The 25,601-nt window shown below is 38.4% G+C and overlaps 1 protein-coding gene across 8 annotated transcripts; it reads right to left on the bottom strand.

The window, feature by feature from the left end:
• On the bottom strand, positions 1-24,764 carry LOC136430336 (RING finger protein 24-like). Of its 8 annotated transcripts, XM_066420846.1 has the most exons (9): positions 24,430-24,764; positions 23,702-23,780; positions 21,925-22,068; positions 20,966-21,001; positions 10,954-10,993; positions 5,065-5,100; positions 4,538-4,558; positions 3,827-3,906; positions 1-3,274 (listed from the first exon to the last, which is right to left on the bottom strand). In XM_066420846.1, the coding sequence occupies exons 2-9, from the start codon at positions 23,707-23,709 to the stop codon at positions 3,151-3,153; spliced, it is 489 nt and encodes a 162-aa protein (XP_066276943.1). In that variant the 5' UTR covers positions 23,710-23,780; positions 24,430-24,764; the 3' UTR covers positions 1-3,150. The 8 variants fall into 8 exon arrangements, with proteins under 8 accessions (XP_066276943.1, XP_066276945.1, XP_066276944.1 ...); XM_066420848.1 differs by lacking the exon at positions 23,702-23,780 and having other exon boundaries at positions 24,430-24,746; XM_066420847.1 differs by lacking the exon at positions 4,538-4,558 and having other exon boundaries at positions 24,430-24,743.
• Between the last annotated feature and the right edge of the window lie 837 nt (positions 24,765-25,601).

The raw sequence follows: 25,601 nt of genomic DNA, 5'->3' as shown, positions 1-25,601 counted from the left end.
TCATTTTAGCCAATTTCCTTCTATATATTTTACAAATCAATGCACCACAACATTTACATTACTTCAAGATACATTAGATCTGTTTCAGTTTGCCTGTATATGTACATTCTTTAATAGACATTAGTTTCCTAATAAACTACTATATAGACTTGTAACTGCAAATTGAGGTTACATTACACTGTATATCTACTTGCCCATTCAATATGTCACACTGGGTTAAAAATGACAGAAATGTATGCTACCGTATTAAAATGTGGGTGATATTTAACATCAGGTCTACATGCAGACACTCTGGCTGGAATGGTCTATTCATTGAAAAAAGGCAGTTAGCATATGGAGTGAACTAGATATATTATCCATATGATTTCCAAGCGGTAATACGTGTATAAGCAGCACTAGTCACCATGCTTGCTTACTGCTTGATTAATACATAACTGTGGTTGCTAGATACATGTACATTGTACTGGCAACTTATACATGTCTGTATTTGCTGAGGTAGCAATATAGCTACTACCAACTTAATATAAAATACAATTTGATATCTATCTTGTCTACATGCCTTCGTCATCTTCTTGATCTATCTTCAAAGTGCACTGGGCTATGTCTCTATAAGCAGCACTGTGATGGTTGGTCTGGGCTGTGCCTTATCATAAAATCCAGACTCAACTGTGTTGCAGTACTACCTATATCTGATAGGTGGCACTTCTGATTGGCAATGAAAGATGGCTACTATAACTAGTGTTGTAATATACATGTATATTTGTTTGAATTTGCTACATTTGTAACTTTGCTATCCAAGAATAAGACCCACCCCCAATCTTAACACCCTTTTTCCACTAGAAGCTGCAACCAATGAGCAACCAAAAATTCTTCTACGTTTTTTTGTGTTTGTTTTTTAAAACCATACCTTAAAATCGAGCATCATATTCAGATTCAAGGGTCACGCCATCACACAAATCCAGTCTTGGTTGCTCAAAAGGTCTCCCAGCAATCACCGTCTAGTGGAAAGGGGGCTGAACAGTATGTGGGTTCCCATCACTTCTGACAGGTGGTTACAAGTATGCTTCCCAACTGTAAGTTAAGCTGATCTAATCCCAACATCAGAAACTCAATTATGACATTTTCAATATACCATATATATACAATGGAGCCTGCCCACAAAAGGCAGTCCTTCAAATGTGTACAAATAAACAAGTAGATCTTTTACAGGTGCCTTATAATTGTCAAGCATTTCAAAAACTACCAGGGATGGACCAGGATAAGAATGAGTGGGAGCCATTCATGTGGAAATGTTAGTGTTAAGGTTTTATTTTCGTCTCAGTGGTTTATGAACCTTTTCTGGTGTTTTCATTAAATCTATGTTCCTGGGCAAATTTTCATAGTTCCAAGTGACATTCTTTCCTGCCATTTTCTCACTAAAACCCCCTCACAATCTTCTCTGGTCCATCCCTTACACAAGATACCTTACATACAGCCATATACACTAACTTCTTCAAATGTACATATCACAACAAGATACCTTATCCAATTCTAGAGTACATCATACTAAAATATCTCCATCCTTGCATGAAATATAGTTTAAATTGTCGAACAGTAGAGAGCTTGTTCACATCATTCTATAGTATACAATTATATATAGCAGTAGAGGTAAGTTTACAACAGTACCTTTATTACAGTTACACACATTACTATGAACACGTAGCACTATTACTATGGCACTCACGGTACAAAATGGACAAAATTTGCTCATTTCGTGTGTTTTTTCCACAAAGTGAATGTCATATGTTTCCAGCACAATGGCACAATATTCTAATCTGTGATACTGTATCCATTTTTGTTATTCATGGACCTACACTGATATCATGTTGACAAAAGGGGGGTCTACAATCCTGATAATTGTAACATCAGCTGCCATGCACACCCCCAGTTTTAGGCCAACAGTCTTAGAAATGTTAGTTTGCTAAATTGTATTAAAGATATTTCAGCCATTTCTTGATCTAATTTTGGCAGGTATACATAGTGAGTATGAAACCTGGCAGAAACACATCTGCTACCGAATAACTTTTCCCAACTTGTGAGTAGACAAGGAGAATGTCATTGCAGTGGTGCTACTTTTGATTTTTTTTCACTCCATTGATTATTTAGTCTTTCTTTCCTGCAAGTTCAATGATTTATATTGTACATGTACCACTGTTATCTCCCTGTTCAATTTTACTTGGTCTTTCTCGTCTTTGGAAAAGCATCTACAACTCTGTTCCCTGCCTTCATCTACCCTGTATTGCTTTCAGAGGCCATTTTTGGACAAATGTGCCAAAATTGTTCTAAAGTTTAGTGAGGAGCAAGTAACAGTCGTGTTGATTGTGTTTGTTTTACTCTTTTACCCTTTAGTGATCAAATGTCTCCATAAAATGAAAAGCTTCTTTTTCATACAAGTCACTTCTGCAGACAGCTGATGAGTCATGCTGGATTTCAGGGAGGTTGTGAGTTGGTACTGGGTGCTGATCACAATCAGGATTACTACTTTTGCAAATTTGTAGCCATTCAGGTATTTTGCTCAGGATGACTAAAAAGGGAAGTGCTTACTGTAAATACTAAAATCTTGAAGCAAAATAAAACCACTGCAAAAGTAAGCAAATTTACAGTATTAGCTTCCTAGACATAAGATCTTCAAGTTCTGCTTAAGTCCATGTTGCCAGTTTGGTTTAACATTTGGCTACACTGATATTTAAAAGAAAGACCAGAATACCATGATTGCAAAAATTGATACAACTATATACACATTCACTATTACAAATTGCTTTCCAATTTTTTAAAGCTTCCAGCTTAACACTTAACAGCTGACATAAAACCTTAGCATTACTTACCACAATTTTAGTCATATTCATATTGATAAATACCTTCTACATATCTCTTTGAAGTACAAGGGAAGGAAAGGAGTTTTGTGATACATAGAAGTATTCGGGTTGTTGGATAAAATAGGCTGTTACTAATTTATTGTCATTTTAATAATCCTCCACGTATAAAAAGACTATATATAAAACAAGGAAATGACTTTGAGTCTACGTAATGTTAACTTTCTAAACCAGCTCTCCTACCTGTCTCACTAATGGACCTTTCCAACTACCCATGGTGTGTGATTGGAAGGGTCCATCATACTCTTGTGACAGGGAGGTCCACTGTCCTGACCAGGGTGGACCTCTCGCTGGCCTGCTGTTTGACTTGGGAGTTACACATGGGACAGGTGTTCCTGATTTCCAGCCACTTGGAAATACATCTGTAAAATACAAGAAACATATCAAAGCATAAAAACTATCAAAATTTATTGTCATGTTTCTTCATGTAAGAAGAGTGAATATAGAAGAGAAACAATGAGTATTGTTAAAATGTACTGAGAAAAAGTACTCTAAACTAGAAGTAATCTGTAGGCTACATGTATAAGTACAGTAAATGTGAAGTCATCGGCAGTAAAGCAGAGTTTTGATCAATTCTTTCTTGACTATATTCTGGTAACATGCTTATGTGAACAATAGTCAGGATAGGTATGACTTAAATCTAGTGCTACAAGGAAAGAAATCAGTATCAAATCATGTCAATTTGCCAAAATCACCTCAGGCTAGGGAGCTCATCAACAACACGATTTACCCCAACAGAAATGGATTGAAGTGGGAATGATTTTGCTCAGTTGCTATCAGCCCATTAGCCTGAGTGTCATCTTGTTTCAGTTCCAGGCTCTGCCTTCCCCTTCTGTTTGAAAGAAAGTGAAGGCAGAGCCTTGAACTGAAACAGGATGACACTCAGGCTATCAGCACATGTGTAAGATGCTCACTTTCTATGGAAGGCATGTCCACAAGGACAGAGTCCAATCTCCTCCATCAGCTTGAAGTCTTCTAAACACACCGCACAGGTCTGCAGAGGACACAGAGGGCATCCAGTTGAACACATTCATCAATGGTGCATAGCCACAAAATCAAATCAAAGATAGCCAGACAAAGATAATGTCCCCATTTTTGTACATCATGATGAGATGATCATTTTGCACATAATCTTGTTTACATACAAATGTAGAGCCTGAAGAAATTAATTGGTCAAAATGTCCACACATGACAGTATGGCTACAAGTTTACATATAGAAAACTATTTCTTTCAGACACTGGAAACACAATGCAACTGTTTCAGAATAGTCATATCTAATTGTAACAATTTTAACGAGAGATTGCAGATTCTATGTGCCTTGGAGTTGACCACAATAATACAGACAGATATACAGAAGCAGTACCCATCTAAAATTAACTACATGCATGCATGCATGAATACAACGATTATTCGGGTTGTTACATAAAACATTATGACAACAGCAAAGAAAATGATACCATGTACATGAATGTTTGTAATCTCCACAATATATGTATACTAAGAAAATATTTACTGCTAGCCACATTCACACTATACATTTGTATTTCTACACCCAATATTTGTAATGACAGAAGCGTAAGGGAAGTGAGAAAATGTTCTCTCAGATGAAAATAGTCACCCCTACCTTGTCCGAGAGGAAGTCCAGCTATAATCAGTAGTAGGATACAGAAGATAAGGCATAGAGGCATGTAGGCATTAGTGCAGATACATAGATTATCAAGGCAATGATATGTGATTGTATGTGTCACTGGGTGATATCTCATGATAGATCTAGATGGCCCAATTTCAAGGACACTGGTTCCCATGAAATTTAGCGCAATAAGCAATCAGGAGGAAGGAGATAAGACTATGTGAACAGAAGGTAATTTCATTGGTGACTGCATGGAACATGCAAGCCTCAAAGAGCCATTGATACATGGGACTTATGACAAATCTCTCAGTGACATATCCCAATCATACCTTGTTGGTCTGAATTATGAAAGTATTACCAGGGTATGAGACGATAGAATGACAGCTCTATGAGTCGTTAATTCAGCATTCGTTTGTAGCCGTTTGGTTACCCATTCTGAATTGGTCAATGGTTAGGTAGCAGGGAGATTCGAAGGTTAAACAGCTTTCGTTCTGATGATGAAAACATAACATTTCACTTACCTCATTTGAGGAACATTTCTTTTTCTTGTATGTGATCTGAAATAGAGCAATAGAAAACTGCTACAGATCTATACAGATACTAGTATACAGTATCTAGAACAGAATTACTCTTAGCAGCCATGTATGGATAACAGGTCTTTGATATTTCTAAGCAGTGTCAATGCCGTGTAGGCATTAAAACAAATAATATTGATAAACATACTGATTAGCATCAAGAGAACATAATTAAAAGACATACTGTACTTCAGTAAAGTTGCTTGAGTGAAATATACACAATTTTCAAGTTTAAATGAAGTGACCAATGATGCAGAGGTATAGTGTGACCTGTCAGCAGCACTTTTGAAAATTATACAAATACTGGATTGCTGTTAGTTCAGAAAACTAAAGATAATATTCAATTGGGACCAATTTGTAAGCCTGTAGCATAATTGGCAACCATAACATCTACCATTTTCAGTTCTTTTATCCTATATGGTTATAAAACATTATGCATTTCATGAGGGCCTGCATGGGGTGGGGGGTGGGGGGGTGAGTGATTACAAATTACGTTAAATTCTCAGAGCTGATAACGGATTACGTTAAATCATGAGGCTTCCCAACCGACTGTAACAATTTTAATTCAACTATCTTGTTCTTCGTCAAAACTATTTACTTTATGTTGATTGGGGGGTGACGATGAATCTGTTTATAACCACACTAAACGTTATAATCAATAATGAGTAGCCGTGGCGGCGACAGGACATTTTGTATAGGAGGGGAGGTGCAAGATATTGCTGACCTTATGTTGACCACGTGGAGGGTGCTAAATGCGTCCGGGGGAATGCTCCTCAGGGAAAATTATAAAATCTTGACCCTCTGAAACGCTATTTCCTTGGTTTCGAGGTGCAATTTTGCTGAGAGACTTTGCTGGAAATCAGCCGCTTTACTAGTAATTCATAGATTAGGTTTTACGCTGCAGAAACGTAATTGCCTACGTTTTACGTAGAATGAAAGCGACCAATTACGCATTGCGGCCGACATACGGATAAGGTTGATTTTGGGTGGCTGCCTACGGATTACGAAGACTAAAAAGGCCCTCTTTCATTGCAAGGTTTTGTAAACTTTCACTTAACCCCAATCCTTAAACACAAATTCAAGAAAATTAGAGTAAAACCAGTCAACCTACAGTTAACTGCTTTATTTTCTATTTGAATTGTGTAACCTAGCACCAGAACAATAGCATGCAATACATTGTACATGTATATTAAATTTGTATGCACTACATGCATGTAACCTTCCCCACCTAAATATCACTGATAGAAGATGTAGCTGTTGAGAAAGAAGCTGATCTTTTCTATAGTACATTTGTATACAGGGTGACAACAATGCAATGGAAACTGTGTCCATTTACAAAAATGTACTTTCACCATGTACATGTTGTACTGGCCAATAAAAGCACCTTTTTCTTATAGACCAGTCCTGACTGCCCATCACAATTAGCGGCTCGACCAATGAAAGCGTAGCAGCATGTCCATCAATTATTTGTATTTTCATGTTTTATTTTGCATTTCATACATTTTGACAGAAGTGGGTGGGCTACAGAATCTGTCTTTTCATTCCGTACATTAGTAGACCCTATTCATGTAAACCTATTCATGTTCCTGCTCCAGTATTCATCATGACTGGAAAAAAAACATCTGTCTCCACGATCCCGTACATGTACGCATGTCTGAAGCACCAGGGGTGCCTAAGCATATGTACGAATTTCATCAAATTTGTACGAATTTTATGAAAAGCATGCAAAGCACTTTGCAAAAACATATGAATCTTATGAAAAATGCATGAGGCACTACACGAAAACGTGTGGATTGTATGTAAAACTAGAGTTCCACGACCTCATACCTTCGCCAAATGATTTTAACCTTTATGACTGACGTATTAGGAGTTTTTCTCATCAATCATAAATCATACCAGTTGATTGTCTTAAAATATAACATGTCCAAAGTATGAGCTTAACAAAGAAGATTATGCTAATATTTATCATCAATTATGCAAAGGAGGCCCTTATTAGCATAATTTGATTCAACGATGCTCACATTCACATAACGTCCCGATGCCACAAAAAAGGATTAAATGTATGAAATTGCCGTCATTTGCCAGTGAGGAATAATAGAAGTTACTCATTAAGTATGCAAATAAGGCCCACATTTGCATATTTTCTATCTATTAACAGTCCTCTCTTCCTCAGTTACAATTTGAATGGTCATGTCATGGAACAAAGCGGATTTTTATAGTTGCCTCATTAATTATGCAAATTGGAATCTGATTTGCATAATTATCGTCCAATCATACTAAGCATCACACAAGCTATCCACATACCAAAAATCATGACCATCCATCAAGGCCATCATGTTATAGTATTTTCTCATTAATTATGCAAATGAGGTCTTCATTTGCATAGTTCATTTCAATTAATATTTCTCTCTTCCTCAGTTACATATGTCACTTGTTTCAGAGTCCTATCATGGAATTTGGCGGATGGATAAACTTTCCTCATTAATTATGCAAATTAGACACTGATTTGCATAAGAAGTGTCTAATCATGTACATCATCACTCAAGCTATTTACCTACCAAAAATCATAACCATCCATCAAGCCCTTCTTGAGTTATTCCCTTTCAAAGTCAGACGCAAAACCTGCTCCTGCAGTTCCAAAAAAGCCGCTAGGGGGCCCAAACCCACACCACTTACTCTCTGTCCAAAGATCTATCTACCACTCAAAAATCAGTTCCATAACATGTCCAGAACACGAGATATCAAAACAGGAAGTTCCGCTGCAGTACCATAAGAAGCCGCTAGGGGGCCCAAAATCTAATCGTTTTTAGGTCTCATCAAAACCTACCAACATACCAAATACCAAGACAATCCATCAAGGCATTCTCGAGTTATTCTGTGCCACTACAAACAAACAAACAAACAGACAGACAGACAAACGCTACCCTCTGCATAACCTTCTCGGCGAAGGTAATGACGAAGCACTATGTGAAATGTACAAATCTTAAGAAAAAACGGCCAACTGCTGCATTGGGAGAGGGTATATGTTGCTTAGGGTTTCCACCTATGATATTGACTTTAAAGCATTAAATGGGCTTATACTATCACAAAGACACATTTGATACACTGTGAACTACTCTTTTGCTTCATTTCGACGCGTCACAGTGACACCTTATTCTCTTGACGCCGCATCGTCTGATGACATTTATGATGACATTTGGTCACATGATCCAGGTAGCGGTTGGCCAGCTTAGACAACATGTGCAGTTTTGACAAACCGTCAAACTCTGTTTTTCATAAGGTTTGTATGTTTTCACATAGTGCTTCATGCATTTTTGCATAGCACCTGTTGCATTTTTCATCATCTTTGTACAGATTTTATGAACTCTGTTTGCATGGTTTAAGGCACCCCTGGCGATATTGCTCCAATACAAAATAGTCTGCCAAGAACTTTGGTCCAAACCAACCCTGAAATGCGAGAGAGGGGCAGAACCTCAAAGTAATCTTGACACTGAAGAGAATCTGAAGTCTGTATGATTCCATTAGGTTAGACAGTTGGTCAAGAAGTAACTATCAGAGCATCAGGGTCTGCCATGTTGGATTCTGTAGCATTACCATTTAGGGTACTGTAAATGCCAGTAGGATCTTTCTGTCAACCAAGAGGAACACCAAACAATATCAACAATTCTGTAGGACCAATCCAGAAGCAGCTAGATAATCTTTTGTGGGTATGACATACTACACAGGTATTATAATAAGCCATCCGTGTGAGTCAGATAGTGGTGGTCACAATATACGTTTTTAAATGAAACAGGTGGAAGGATATGTTTCTGCATATATGTGGAAGTGTTCTACCCGCATCAGTTAAACAGGACAGCCTGTCTTGCTGTCTCCAACAACTTGAGTCCAACAACTTCATCCCTAACTCTTTCATAGTTGCTGTGGGAATGCCAATTAGTTTGAAGCTGCTGTAAAGAAGCTGTATGTATGCGTGTGCTCTGTGTGTTTCTTTGGGCATTTGCCTGACAGCAGGACAATATATCTGATTGTCTGACAAAAGCAAAGCATGACTTTCTCCAGAGACCAATTTGTAAAGACCTACACTTTGGGCTGCCTGCTGCTTTTGCCTGAAATGTCAATTTGATGGTAATTTGTCTTCTCCTGTCCTCTGCTATGGAGTTTAGTGTCCTCATGCAACTTTTCCACGCTACAGAAATAGTTTTCTAATTTTGGCAACTTAGAGCACCACAACATACAAGGTTTCCAGCTATTGTAAATCATAGATCAAGAAAATGATGATCACAATAAGTCCAAGATGTCTAAATGTACATTAATACATGTCCTTCAGTTCGCTTGAATGTCTCATTTGTAAAACTTTGCCCAAGGTAGGTCATGCTCTAAAACAATTGTAGGTTGGATGAGTTACTATGCTAGATATTATTATCTGGTAAGTACTCAGTACACTGTCTTGAAGATAAGATGAGGTGACTAGTATTATCAGATAAGTGTGCATGAAATCAAAACAAAACAATTTTCTACTGTAATAATTCTGCAATATCATTGCATGAAGGGCATCAAAGTACATATACCAACAGCTGAAGAAAATCTTACTTCATACTTCACAATTTTCTACAATGAAGTCTACAATGAAACTTGCAAGGTATAATAAATGACATAACATTGTTTATGTTGTACATGTTCTCTGGGTGAACGACATTGTAATACACATGTACTAGTATGCATATCAAATGCTAATGCCTCAGTATGGGACAAGTAATTTGCTCACGTCATTGCCACCCTACCCTTATGAAGCTATGACGTGTATAGGTCTATAATAGAGTCTATAATAGAGCAAGTAATTGCTTTTCCCTAAGTGAGATGCATTTCACAGCAATCTATCTCTTGTTGCGTGGTTTCTGTGCTACAGCAACAAGTTAAGTTTCATCAGTTGCTTCAGGCTACACAGTAAATTTTGACTTTCCCAAATGGCTCAGACAAACGCAAATTTCAAGCAAGGTACCTGTAAAAATCTTCCATATATGGCACTGATAAAAGTGCTCATTGCTACATAATGAAAACCAACCATGATTGTTTTGGTTCATTCTGATCACTTTTCAGACAAAAAGATTCCAATCATGCCACCTGCTCATCAAGTACACATATTGACGTCATAAGGCCACACCAATTTAATTTGTTGCTTCTCGGATTTTTTCTGAAAAAAATTGAAGCGACAGGGCGAAAAAAAAAATATTGTGACAAAATAATATGTAGAGGATTATTCAAGTTTCAGCTTTGCAATTGTATGGCTCATTTTATGCAAATGCACCCCTTTCTTTGATCTAGTACTATAAATTTCAGTAACAAAATTACCTTTTGCCATGATATTGAGAAATAGATTTCATAAATGAAAAACTTATGATCAATGTGACCACACTTTTTAGGTATGCGCAGGCCTTAATAATCTTTTTTTGGCGGCTATTGAGTTTTACAACTGAACAGATAGTAAAATTGGGAGTTATAATTTGTGAATGGGAATAGTGACCCAATTTTTTTTTTCGAGGCTATTCCGAGAAGCAACAAATTAAATTGGCGTGGCCTAAGAATGGAATGAATTTCATGTACCATGTGAAATCATGGTACACAACTTTTAATCAACTTTTAACAGCCAATAAATAAAACATGCATCGATATGTGTGCATGGTGGGTGAAGTACTATAATGTACAGCATTCTACATTCTACTGATTCTACCAGTCTATTTTGATTATTTCACATGGAAGCTTCATTAATCTTGTAATATAAACTTTGACTTTTGAGACACAACACCCTAGTAATATCACAGTAAAACCAGCACATACCTTTTTGTATCCCCTTTCCAGCCTTGCTTCTCTTCTCAACCTGTAACACAAAAGACAGTTTAAGGACATTGTAAGAAAAACAACAATCTTATAAACAGTCACATTTTGATGCTGCAAAGATGATCTCAATCTGTGGTCAATATAGAAAGACTATATATTAATGTAGCAGGGTTGTAATGTCAATGATGTCTGTCAGTGGGTGGGCACCTGTCCAGCACCCTGTACCAGTACTAACCTGGAATCTATTAACCACCTAAACCTCAGTGGACCTGATTACCAGAACAAACACTACTAACTGGTTAATCCAACATAAACAAAGACTAAATCAAACCAGATTTCCCTCCCTTCTGGGTTCTATTTTTGCCACAGTTTGATAATGTTCCCTTGGGACACATGCCCTAGATGCAGGTTAGTTTAGACAGGAGTTGACCTAGTAACTTATTCTCCAAGCAGAGGTTTTGGTCGGGGGGGGGGTAGTAGTGGCCGGGTTTTTTTAACATTGCCTCCCGTAACCTCTGCGAGATGTCGGAACCGATCAAGGCTTTTAAATCTAATCACTTTGTCACATAAAGGCCATTTTGAAAGTAGGTGCTAAGTCTGCCAAGGGAGTCTAGTGTTTCTGTCCTCGCGCCACGGGTGTTTCCGGTCTGCCGGACCAGGAACGCAGTAAACCACTGTACATACGTTTGGGAAAAGAAAGTGCTCGTATAGAACTACTCTATCTTATTTATATCTTTGATTTCTTAAAAAGGCATTTATCATAATGTGGGGAAAGTTTACTTTATGTTATGATGATTTCAATCTGGCGGGAGCCATTCAAAGTGATTGTGGGGGAGACCGCGGGGTGCCGGCCGGCTGGCTGCACACTCCCCCAAGTTACCGGAGGCCGCGCTAATCCCCCGGCAGCAAAAACTCTTTGCCTAATGATAAATTAATGGTACACAGGGAGGGGCAGCAACACCGATTCTGAAAGAACAGCCCCGCCCTTATGCGTTCTGTAGCAGAGGTTCCGGGAGGCAATGTTAAAAAAACCCGGCCACTACTACCCCCCCCCCCCCGACCAAAACCTCTGCTTGGAGAATACTAGTAACTGACATACAGACTAGGCTGGAACTGAACTGGACTGCTGTTTACCTGGGTGTTTACATGATCATGATATACCCATAATGCGTTAAACATTATCAGGTTCAGGTCCAGACCTACATGTAACATTATACAGTAAGAAATAGTACAACTGTATTTACATGTACATGTATATGCACATCTATTTTGTACTCAGGGCAAAGCCCCCAGTTGGGACAACATGCCCTGGGTACACAGCTTTAAGTGCTGCCTGTGGGGTTGGTAGCACATAATGAAAAAGGTGCTCAAAACAAAACAAAATTCAGTACTGTGAAATGTTCACAAGGCTGCACTATAACTAATATATCACCTGATTCACAATTGGGGTTGGGGAGGCCCTTGAACTGAGCCAACCCAGGAAGCCAACCCCAAATTCAGGCTGTCCACTGTTGGCGATGTGACGTGTGGGTAGATTATTCCGATCAATTACTCTGCCTGGGAAAATGCTGGCTCTGTATGTATCTGTCCTGCAGGTGAAAGTCGTGTATTATGTAAGGGGACTGCCCTATTGTTGTGTTGATGTTCCTGGTGAGGTATTTATTGACAGGTATGTGAAAGAGATGAGTATGATATTATAATGTATGCAGAAAGGTCCAAGAAAAGGAAGTTAAGAAACTATATTAAGTGATACCATATCAATACCCTTTCTATTGAGAGCCAAAAAAATATCATCAATATACAGTCAAACCTGCTCAAGACGACCACTCAGGGGACCGGACAAAAAAGGTCATCTTGGACAAGTGGTTGGCTTGAAGAGGATCTACTCACAACATGACCAAGAAATAATGGTTCTCAAAACGGGGTGTTTTAATGTCAAATATTGTAAAGTATTACATAGATGGATCGATAACGATGTGATTTTAGACAGCACAACTTCCAGCAAGTTGAATTGACGGAAAGAGCCTACAAAGAATTATTTGTTTCCGTCATCGTGTACAAATTTCCGTCATTGACTATAGTATAAAATAGCAATGTCTGCCTCTCACGATCCACATACTGAAAATGCATTTCAGTTCGTGTGGTTTTTATTTCACGATAAGGCGAAAATGGAATGTCCGCGGTGGTTTTAAGTTTACGGCAGCGCTATAGTCACACACCTAAGAATCACATTCCACTTACAGACTAAAACATGGGGCTATACAATGTTTACGGTAAATTATTAACACAGTGATTACAAAATGGAAAATAGCTTACTGCCAGCATAAGTCCTGCATTTCAGCTTGTTTTGAGAAAGAAATAGTTACATGCTTGTTTGCACACAGAAATGCAGACAAAGATCCAAATTCCCTGAGGGAATCAAAACAAGTGCTTTGAAAATAGATAGCATTGTCATTTGTACTAATTGTAGCCAACTTTCTTCAGTTTGTACTACTGAGGAAGAAGATAGGACAGTTGCAGTAGCTTTAGTTGTGCAAAGGATGTTAATTTGTTCATTTACTGCTGTAACGGCAGTTAAATTGTTCATTAGGAGGGCTGGAAATATGCCTCAAGCAAAAGATAGCCCTAACATGTCAGAAAAGACCATCTGTGGTTTAAGGTGTCAAACGTGGTGACGTTTTACTACCAATGTGTTTCAGCAAAAGTGCCGGGCCACCTTTATGTCATCACAATGGGCAAAGCGCGCCATCCCACTGAAAGTCATCAAGCTACACACACCTTTAACCACCAAATCTTAATTAAACAAGATCACATAATTGCCCACCTTGCCTCTCGCTTGATGTGACAGTAACAACAAGTACAGCACCAACAGAGGAAGACACTAACAATGGCAATACTGGGAGCCAGTGGTAGTATGACACTATATCCAATGTCGTAGGGAACATCATGATCAGTCATACTGCGATTGTACAAGTTGCCCAAAAGATCACATTGGGGTGTTCTCGTCCAGAAATAGCATGGTCAAGCTCCCAAATTACATCTTGAAGCAGCTAAAAAACAATGGTATTATGCTACAAGTTCCACCATTTTGAGTAGCAGTTGCACAAGTGACGTCAAAGGACTACGTGGTGGACACCAGCTTATGATGCAGCTAACATTCTAACAAGAATTCTTGCACGAAACAATAAACAAGGGATAATGCCTGAAGTTTTGAACAACCCACAAAAGAACTCCTGGATGCTACCAATGCCCTCTCCAATGTTTCAGATGCCCATTTCTTACACTCAAAAGTACTTTGAAATCCAACAGAATGACAAGACTTTAGCATCACATTACTTAAACTTGTTTACCGAAGACAATAACAATTCTGCTAACAAGATAAACGCAGAAGTTTTGACATGTTCCCAACCTAGTTGTTAGACCTGTTTGTTTGTGCACACGTCACTCTCCCCTTGTGCCTGAGCCACTTACATTGTGCAACGAACTGTCACAAGTCCTGAAGCGATCGTAATCAAGTCATGTAATATTAGTACAGCAAACAACCTACATTTGTACATCAACATGTAACGGTTGACATCAAAGTTTCCAATTAATACAATGTCATGTCAAGCAAGTTTAGCTAGTCAGTGTTTTCAGATCCACATTGTTTCCATTTCATGTTTAGATCGGTATGAAACTTATAAAATATGAAGTTTACATATCAAGCAGACTATGAAATTATGAAAGATGGATAAGAAGGTAAACAGTGTCTATTACATGTAAGTTCTATACCATGTTTATAAACTGACCCTGGTAGAAATGTTAACAGCAAAATGCAATACCCATTAAAAAATACATTTATCAATAATTCATAGTCTTATACTTTCAACAAGTGGAAACAATGAGCCTATTGTTAGAAAGTGAGGGGAAAGTTGGTGGTATGGTATAGAGGTTTATGACTTCATAATACTAACCTAAAACCCTGGGCTCATACATGTAAATCCACATGCCATGCCATCTCTTAGGAAGCTAAAACAACTCACAACATTCAAATTTTTCTTTTGGACAACAGCACCATAGGGCATGTAATAGGTTAATGCTGTAATTTAGTGTAAACATGTTTGCCCCTACTGCAGGTCAACTGTGCACCAGATTGTCATTAGATGGCAGAACATAATGGCTATGGAGTTGTTGTACATTGTAGAAATGTTCACCATGACCTGTGCTTTACAATGGCTTTTCAATGATTAAAAAGTTGATCCTAAATTGTCTGGTATGTCACAGAAAAAAATTATTCATCATTTTGTATAAACGGTCCCAAGGACAGATCAGAGTGACTATCAGAACAACAATTGGTAGACAGAACTCATTCTGCTTTGTGACCCTTCAAACCCCGTGATACAAAATAGCAGCACTGAGGATGTATGGTAAGGATGCATTGGGTATTGTATTGCAGATGGCAGAACATGATATACACACGCACACATACACACAGACTGTGAGACACGCCAAAAACAATACTTCACTCCCCTGGGGTAAAGTAAAAAAGACAATTCATATACAGAATGACCACTGGAAGAGAAGAATGATTACTAGTATAATGATGGCAAAACATTGTAGTACATGTTGTAATTGTTGACAAACACCATATTGCAGGGGTAATGTTTTATCAATACACACTCATACACGTACAAGTCATTTTCCATCCAAGTTTATTCTGCTCTATTCTCTAACCTCTATATTCTTAATGAAACAAAGAGGTCTGAGGAGCTTTGCTACAAGATGGAAGATAGCCTACCAATTAAAATATCTGACGTAGAATTTACAACAGTGTTGCTCTAACATATGTATATGGCAAATATGGCCATAGGGCAAAATTTCATATCAGTCACGGCTTCCTGTCAAGATATATGAATTCATGGCATCACACATTTGACATTTCCTTCTGAAAACAATTTCTTTCTTTTCTTGGTTGTGATGAACAGCAGTGCATGTTTCTTTTCATCTTTGATGTAGAGAGAAAAAAGATGGAGGTGCGTGTGCGTGCGTATGGCCCATAACATGAGCCGTGCTGCCGGGAAGAGCGCTTTGAAATAACAATATTCAATAATTCTGCTGCCTGAAATGCAGCAACAGTATCCACATTTTTGGTTGATTACGTCACCAGTGACAGAAAATGGTTGACTCTGCAACGTCACTACACTGTGGTTTATCTACCAGGCTGTATCATGAAGGTCATCATACACTATTCATGGAATCCCTCCATGCGCCATTTGCCAATGGAACACAGATCACACCTTTGCTTTTTGTCAAATACTAATTTACATAACACAATCCATGGTTTCTGATACTGCAATTACAAATTACATTAAAATCACCATTCTACACCACCTCCATATAACATTATCTATATCATGTATAGTATACCGCACACCAGCATTACGTAGGCTAGCTCATTGAAAAATCAATTAAAGCAACCCCCTCCTCTCCCCAGTGGATCAGGTATAAGATCTCCAACCTACCTGCTATGACAGAGGTAACAGCACATACACAGTGCTACCAGCACTAGACACATATAACAGGAGAAAACGGCAAGTCCAACCATTGCAATATCACCATCCACAGCCTCCTCCATGGCTGGCAGAGCTTCCTGTTATACTTAAGGCCTCCTGGGAACGCCAGCAAATTGCTTATCTGCTTCTGAGATGGGCAACAATTAAAGCGGCATAACAGCGGGCCGACAGTCTGATAATCTGCGGAGAGTTACGGATTGTCTATCTCCAAATTTATATGACAAAGCCAATATAGACCATGCCACCACCTCATGTTCACACATATATTAATGTGAAATAAAAATCATGTGGATCGTATATGCACAGTAGCATTTCACCCAGACCTCATGGCACATCCATGCTAATGTTATGAATGGAATACATAATTTACAGTGAAAAGGTTGTTTTATTATGATTAGTGCAGGGGCATCATGAGGCCATGCAACACTGACCACAAAAAGTTCTAATGGTAAGCCACTAAGAAATTCCCATTTAAGATCAGCTCTGGAGATATGTGTTGGGTTCTGATTGATTTTCAATATGCCGGGGGTTGTGTGTTAATTGTGCCAAGTCTCCTGATCTGCTTGGAGCATTCTATTCACATCACACACAGACGCTCAGGTTCATTCTGCAACATGGGATTCACAGGCAAGAGTACAGGATTTATGCAGTCTGATGGATAGGTGTTATTGCCATGCAGCCCTTATTATTTCAATGGGCATGAACCTGCCTAACAGTCTTAAGTTATGTTATGACATGAAGATATAATTCAGTACTCCTGAAGGCCAAGGTAATAAGCAATGTGGAGGCAGCCGTCTGCAGTTTTATGGTAATTGAATATGATTCCTTTCTGGTTCTCTCAGTTTGGATGCTGTATTTTCAGGCAAACTGAGGGTTGATATAACCTTTTGTGAAAGAAAGTGGCACCAGACAGAAACCATGGAGTGTAAGAGAGAAAAATACATCAAGCTCTGAGAAAGCCCCAGCAGTTTCAGAATGTTCATGCAAAAATAGTTTATTGAATGACTGTCTGATATGTACATGTACTTATTGAGGGCCTGCCAGGGGGTCCCGACAATGCTCTACGCTAAATTCGGAGGGCCGGCCACGTAATACGCTAAATTCAGAAAGCCTACCTAGTACCTACGCTCTATGCTGAATTCAGAAAAGCCTCCCTACGCTCTACGCTAAATTATGGAGTGGTTGGCAACACTACGTAAAATTAAAACGGCTGATTACGCTCTACGTAAAAGGGGCATGCAGGCCCTCCTTATTATGTGGCTACAATGGTCTTGCACTAGTAATACTCCTAATAATACTCCTAAATCTTTGCCTTGGGGTCAGATGTTTTTATCTATTTTGTTGAATGAACATCTGACTATGGTGCTGCTCCCCAATTCAATTCCAAGAACAGCCCAAGACCTCTTTATAAAGATATCATTTCAACCTCCTTGAACAGACTAAATACAATTGTACATGTAGATGTGTACAGGTATTATTGGGGGGAAAATCTGTACATTTATATCAGTGTTATTGGAAAAAAATCTGTTACAGTTGCCCAGGTCATCATGTTATCCCTGAATTGATTGTGACATCTGGTGATGATGAACCACATCATCAGCTGGGATGTCTACTAATTGGCCATTAGTCAAAATTGGTCAGACTGCGTGTTTGTTCGTGGTTTGTGCCTATTACGGGAATCAGGCTGGGTGATGATGCTAGGAGTAGTTTATTGTAAATCAATTATTTTGGGGGATGCATGCTGGTTTCCAATAAAATGTATAAGATGCAGAATCCAGATACCAAACCAAAGTTATATGAAAAGGGATAATTTGTTTACATCATAGGTTGTTGGTCATCATGTGAAGGTAAAGATGACTTGAGCCGATAATGCCCTCAATTTGGCCAAGCATTAACCGGGTCACCCCTACTCTTCTCATCGAGTTTGGTGGCTCCTTTGAATTAGTACTTGGGCCAAACAAACAAAAATGCTGTGCTTCTGGTTTTGGTCCAGAGAAAATTAGGGTCGGTAGGTAGGGTAGGGATTCTCTTAAAGTCAAAACTGCCCAAGAAGACCACTCGGAAGACTGATAAAATCTGGCCTATGTGGACAGGTATTCACTATGGACACAATTCTTAATGCTTGTCAAACAATCATGGGAAAAAAATTTTAAGGGACCAACAAAAAGTGGTCACATTGGCCAGGTGATCCTTATATTGTATTAAGTTGTACAGGTTTGACTGTATTTTTTTCTAGATTTCAGATGAAGTGATTAAAAAGATACAGTTTAGCAATGTAAAACTGAAATGAATCTGGCACTGGTATTTTCAACATCATATTGTAATCATACAGACTAAAAAAAGCTACGTTTTTGCAGGTCTAAATTGCTAGGGTCAATCAGGTATTAACCAGAAACACAACATGTTTTTTCCTAGGCCTTACCAAATATTCTGCTACAGGCCACAAAGCCAACACACAGCACGTGTTCAGCAATAAGAGTTTTTTCATAACATGTGTAATTGTGCTCATTTCTTAAGATATTCACAACCATGCATGACATATTCGCATTTTGCGACAGCTTTCTGAAGACTTCACAGCAATTTCCCCATCAGCAGCAAAGCTTTCTGCATCAGTTGTTGTCTATTCAGTTATTTATAAATCTCAAGGCTAATACTTTCAATTACAATAACTGATTACCAAGGCAGCCTTTTACAAAATCATAACAAATCAGGATGCAAAAGAAAAATACTTGACATAAAGCTAACAAATATACATTCGTAAACAATGAATAAAATACATTCGTAATAATAATTTTAAACCCTTTACATGTAATCAGGTTCAAGCATTGTTACCCATCAGCTGAAATACGTCACATGTCATTCATTCATCAACAAAATCAAGTTTCAGCAATTGTTATAAACCTGGACAAGATATCTCAAGGACAGCACACATGTACAAGTCCAGTGTGCACAGTGCACAGTGAGTCTTCCTGGAGTGGAACCGAAGTCTTACCTGCAAGGTGATTTATATGGAAAGTAGATTGGTTTTACCTCTAGTTTGACATGGGCTATTGATCGGAATGTCACTGGTAAAAATAATAGATGAGCTAGGCCCCCTTCAAGCCAGGCAAACAGCATAACTAATGAGAAGGCTTAAATTTCAACCTTGGTATGCACTTGGCAATGCTGAGCTTCCTTTGCTATACATTCTCCCTCAAAAAATATCACACCTGGCTTCCTTGCCAGCACACCAACTAAATGAAGACTAGAAGAGGCACGAAACGCAGCCTCCGTTGTATTTCATCATTCCTCTTAACCTTCCCAATTTTGCTCCTACTTCGGGTTTCCCATCACTTTCACACGATGGCGCCACAGTCTTAAAAGGGATAAAACTTTATTAAAAGGCGAGTTTTTAGCCAAGGGAGGTCAACACCTTAACATCACCTCAACCATTTTACAAGAGGATAATCCAATAATTAAAGGCAACCTTGTTATCCTGGCAATTACATTGGAAATTTGACAATTCCACTATTTGCAAAAGCAAACTCTAGTAATTACCTCTCAAACAAAACTTAAACTTAAACTTAACAAAGCAACTTCACAGCTTTTTATTCCCCAGCAAAATTTTCATGAAGATTACACAGACTGTGCAATCCTATAGAAATCATAAAAAGTGTCATTCCTTATTATATTACACATAAAAATTCTGGTTTACATTCAAAAGAAATCCTTGAGCTTCAAAATGATACATTTGTATTCATGAATCGTTTCATCAGGTTGGTAAGTCACTGAATAAAAGGACTCTTTGCACACATTGCACTGCAGTACTTAGGTGTCACTGCTTACAGACGTGGTCCTGTAAGACTTTTGGGACCACATCTGTAAGCATGACACCTATGCTGCAGTGCAATTGTGAACCAGTCACCGAAATATCAGTAGAGCAGAACACTTGCAATTGGTTGTGTACAAAGAGTCTTCTTATTTGATACCTTTATATGTTGGAAAGCACTATGAAGCAACATTCTGCATTTTGCATTTCTGATGGAAAAGCTTCTGGTTACCGTACCAAATATTATCATAATTATATATACAGTATCATGAGGCATATATGGCATCATGGCAATTACTGTTTACTAGATGATATTCTCTAATCTGATAAAAACTGTACGGAAGGTATCTTGTCTTGAGAAGAAATCTGCATTACAATGTTGTTTTTGTTTGCAACATATCATTGGACTATGTTGAGCTATTTTCTTACCACAAGGCACAAATGACAACTCAGAGATGTTTTGGTGCACATACCAATACTCTACATGTACATGTATCTTGTAAAAACACCACTGTTCAGACACACAAGATAGAAGTCATCAAAGGCACGCCAACCTATCTTTTTACACACAAACATATAATAAATCAAAGCATATGCTTAATCATATATACAATGTACATTGTATCACTATAGAGGAATGTAATGAACTTACACATTTTCTAGGTTTGGTAGTTCAGAAAGAATACATCTGCACAAAGAGACACAGAAAGAAATGGACACACAAGAATGATGGACAGTAAGTAAAAGAATGCCATAAGGAAATGAAACAGAAAGAATTCCAATTCATTTTGTACAATCATCAACACTGTGTCCTGCTGATATTTTTCTGGTTCGACTAGGTTGAAGACTATACCATGAATATTCATGAACATGTACTTCATGCACATCTATCCTTCATACATATTGATAATTAAGATTATGAAAAACCCGTCACATCTGGAGTTCCACAACTGCTGACATACATTGTATGAGTCTTGGAAAATTTATTTGCTTGAAATTAGACTGTCCAGGTAATGCATAGAAGGGTTATATATGGAACAGGTACAAATAAAAGAATCCTCATCATTCAACTAAAAGCAATGATAATATGCTCATCAGTTATGCAAATGTTATGTCTTGTGTTACATGATTTGAATGTCACAATATTCATTGGTACCAAAGGAATTACATGTCATTGGAACATTCAAGACAAAGGAATCATAAAATTTGCACACTAACTATATGCAAATGATGTCCTGCAACCTGTCAAAATCAAGTGCTACTTGAAACTGGCTGAATTACATGTTTATAATTCCCAATACATTGTAACCAGTGTGTCTTCATGTCTCTTACTGAAAGTTTCAAAGAATTCTTTTTTTTTCTTCACCTTTAGTTGAATAATATAATAATCCAGGATTATCGGCTCTGGGAAGTCGAAGATCCATGAACCTCAATTTCTTTTCACTGGAATTATATTTGTGGTGGTCTCCCATTTATGAATCCCAAGCTTCAAGTCAATATATTGATCCGAAAATACATACATCTAACCTTCAAGAATACTGACAAAACAAATGCCCTGGATAACATACATGTATACATACATGTAAAACTACATTGTTTTTGCACACTTACCTGACAAGGTAACAGCAGAATATGAGGCTCAACACAAAGATGAAGAGGCCTACGCTGATCATAGGCAGAGACACACGGAAGTGCAGGAGCATGTCCGATGACATCATGTATGTTGGTGTCAGGTACATGTAGAATCTGGCAAGACTGCAACAACACAAAATAGATTAGAGGAAGTAGCTATAGGAATTTGCCAAACATCTGCACATCTGGATGTGATTTAGATCAACAAATGAGGAGACCCACATACAGTACAATAAATGACAGTGAGATTTCTTAATGGTCAGCCATTATTCCATACCTAATCCTCTGGAAACCTCTCCTCTGCTCCTCTCCTCTGTCTAGATAATGTTATATGATTGTGTTCTGACAGGCCTTCTACAAGAATGTCCATCATGTAGTTGAGGAGCATTGTTGTTTCACCATTGACTTATCAATGTTACATGCTGGTATTGCAGGAAAAGAACTAAATTCTCTTGGTTAAAGCTGTGTTTTGTTTCTAAGCAGGTGAGGCATCCCAGCTTCAAAGTTGGGGCGCAAACTTTATTCAAGATTCTTTCTGGGAAAAAATCAGCATTGAATCTCCAACTGGCCAGGTACCCTGGCAAATATGATAAATACAAATGTATATAAAATGTATTTATTCATTTATAACATAACTTATTATATATAATACAATTAGAACTCTTTACATAAGAATCCAAGACATTGGTTTGAAAATGATAGCTATATTCTGGACTCTTAGACCCTTCCCCCTCCTATCAATATACAACCTGCTTTTGTTCTGAAATTAATGTTACATTTTGCAAAAAGTACAATCTATTGTCATATACAATACAAATGTATAGAATATACTGTATGATACAATAAGAATTGATTCATGAAATGTTTACATGTAATAAAAATTTGCACACAAGATGATACTGCACTTCAGTAAGGTAACATATTTCTTGCATAAATCGTACTAGATATGATTGACTACCTAGCAATATCAACTTCAAAATACATATTGTACCACAGCAAATGGTCTGACTTTTAATTACAGCTATGCTAGCCTCTGAAAAATGACTTTGAAGAGGGCATGTCAGTCATATATTCCTATGTACACCTGTGCACCAAAAGATCTACATCTGAAGGCATGAGAAGCATGCAGAAACAACTGACGGTCAAAACACTATATAATTAATATGCAGATTTAAGATTGTGATCCTACATCTATAAATTTTTTTCTTCTAATCTATACTAATATCACAAACCTTTATTCCTTGCTGCATGTGATGCTGTAGATTTTGCTACCCTTACCTTATGTTACTCTTCGGAGCGGGTGGAGAAACCATATCAACGATGACCAAAACATGGAAAGTTCTACTCAACCACATAGCTAACAGCACAAGAATTCGTCATGTGCAAAACATCTTCAAGATGTAAATATTTCAGACTCTGGTCCACAACCTGAGCTGAATCGGGGGTGCAAACTTACATTTAGTGTTTAATCGAGATGCAAACTTTCACAGTATAGGGAAAATACAGCATTTTGGCCCTGAGGAATAAGAATATCTTTCTGAGATATGCAACGTTAGCTATTTTCACATAGACATATTGATTATTGTAAATGTTTCATATTCTAGACGCTCGAAAACAATAAACCTGTAGCTTCTTATAATCTCTGACAAGGGTGTATGGACTCCATGACAAATTAAATACATGAGCAAATAAAGTAGATTAATTTTGAGCATCTTAAGTAATGATGGTAAATTGATCTAATTATAAAAATTCTGACCCTGACATCAGGTACGTCAGTTTCCTGACGTCAGGTACGTCAGTTTCCGGTGACACTGGTTGAGGATAAGGGCATGGCCCTGGTAAAGGACAACAAAATTAAGCTGTCAATCACAATTAGAATTCAGAATCCAAGATATTGATTTGAAAAGAATAACTATATTCTGAACTTGTACTCCTAGACCCATCTTCCTCCTTTCGATACAACATGTTTTCGTTCTGAATTTAACGTTATATTCTGAAAAAGTACATCAAATAACGTTACACTAACATGTGCAGCACGTAGCCGCTGTGTGACGTTTCCTGACGTCTTGGACTCTAACATGTAATTATTGATGATTTCAAACGTTGTCTACTGTCTTCAGAGCAGTGATGCAAATACATTTGGGTGAATTATTTAGTTTGTGGCCTTGGTGCTGACCCACATTCTGAGACGCCAGCCATGACACACCATTGACCATGACATGGGTCGTGTTAAAACTAATCGTGCAAATTCCTCCACTGCAGAAGAATAAATATATGTGACAGCATACCGAGCATACCGACATTAAGATGAAGGTATTGCATTTACCAACACATGTCTCCGTTGATGGTAATGTTATTCGCAAGTTGATTGTGGAATATTTGTTTACATTTGTGGATTTATATAATTAGGTGCCTGGCACCGTCATTTCCGAAAACACCCCGAATCTCCGGCGGAATCCAACAGGGAAAACAAAATTATCTCACCTGCAAATCACGTCTCTTCTCCTCAGAATATCAAGACGTTTCTCTTGGCGTCGTTAATTGGTGAATGTGTGGGTTCTGTGGCGCGTTGTGGGGCCAGAATGGGGGTGAAGTGCCGAATGGTCAACCTCTGCAGCTCAGGCGGCCATGTTGGGAATGTGCAGGAGAAACAACAAATCCCGACATGCTGTGCGAGGACAAAGTCCTGTTTGACAGGTAAAGTCAACAGGTGTGTAAACAGGTGGAGCTCGGATCGCGGCTTGTCTCATGTCCATCATTTATGAATATATACGTGGAGTTCATGTCGACCTTCGCAGATGGTTTGTATTTTTGTAGATGGGAGAATCGATCCACACATTAGCAATGTTAACGTTATATTTGAAAATATTTAGAATTTACAAAACACACAGGCAATTTGTAGTATTATCGGATGCAAGGAACTGCCAGTAATCGTGACTAAGTATTTCTGCCTTGGTGTTTATCTCATATGCATATGTTGCATATGTCATACGTATAAGCCAATTCGCGGTTCCGATTACGCATGTGCAGTGTCAATAAAGGTGAAGGCCCCTGGCTTGTAAAAAGTTCTCGTCTTCACATTGTCTAGATTTGCATTACTCTCCAAGCAGAGCTAGGGTTTCGGCTGGTTTTTAACGTGTTTTTAGGCGTTTTTGTCATGCCTTCTACTTTGTCATCGTTTTTGTTGTGCTGCAAACCCAAGATTAGGGTTTCGGCTGGTTTTTAACGTGTTTTTAGGCGTTTTTGTCATGCCTTCTACTTTGTCATCGTTTTTGTTGTGTCGCAGCACAACAAAAACGATGACAAAGTAGAAGGCATGACAAAAACGCCTAAAAACACGTTAGAAACCAGCCGAAACCCTAGCTCTGCTTGGAGAGTAGATTTGCATTACAACGCCCAGACGGGATTTGTTTACGTCTCAGGGACCTTTACCTTTGACACATGCGTAGTTGGAACCGCGAATGGGCTTATCGGACAAGGCTGTTGGTAAATGAATGGCTGGCAGCCTCTAGCCTAGGTTACACATAGCCGAACATGGCCTCCCGACTCTCCCCCGACCATGGTTGGAGTGATTCGGGAGTGATTCGGGAGCTAGCTCGGTTGGCGTTCGGCCGAGTCGGCTGGCGTTCGGCTGAGTCGGCTGGTGTTCGGCTGCG

The sequence above is a fragment of the Branchiostoma lanceolatum genome, chromosome 3, assembly GCF_035083965.1.
Source record: "Branchiostoma lanceolatum isolate klBraLanc5 chromosome 3, klBraLanc5.hap2, whole genome shotgun sequence".
Lineage (NCBI taxonomy): Eukaryota > Metazoa > Chordata > Leptocardii > Amphioxiformes > Branchiostomatidae > Branchiostoma > Branchiostoma lanceolatum.
This window is presented reverse-complemented; position numbering and strand designations above follow the sequence as displayed.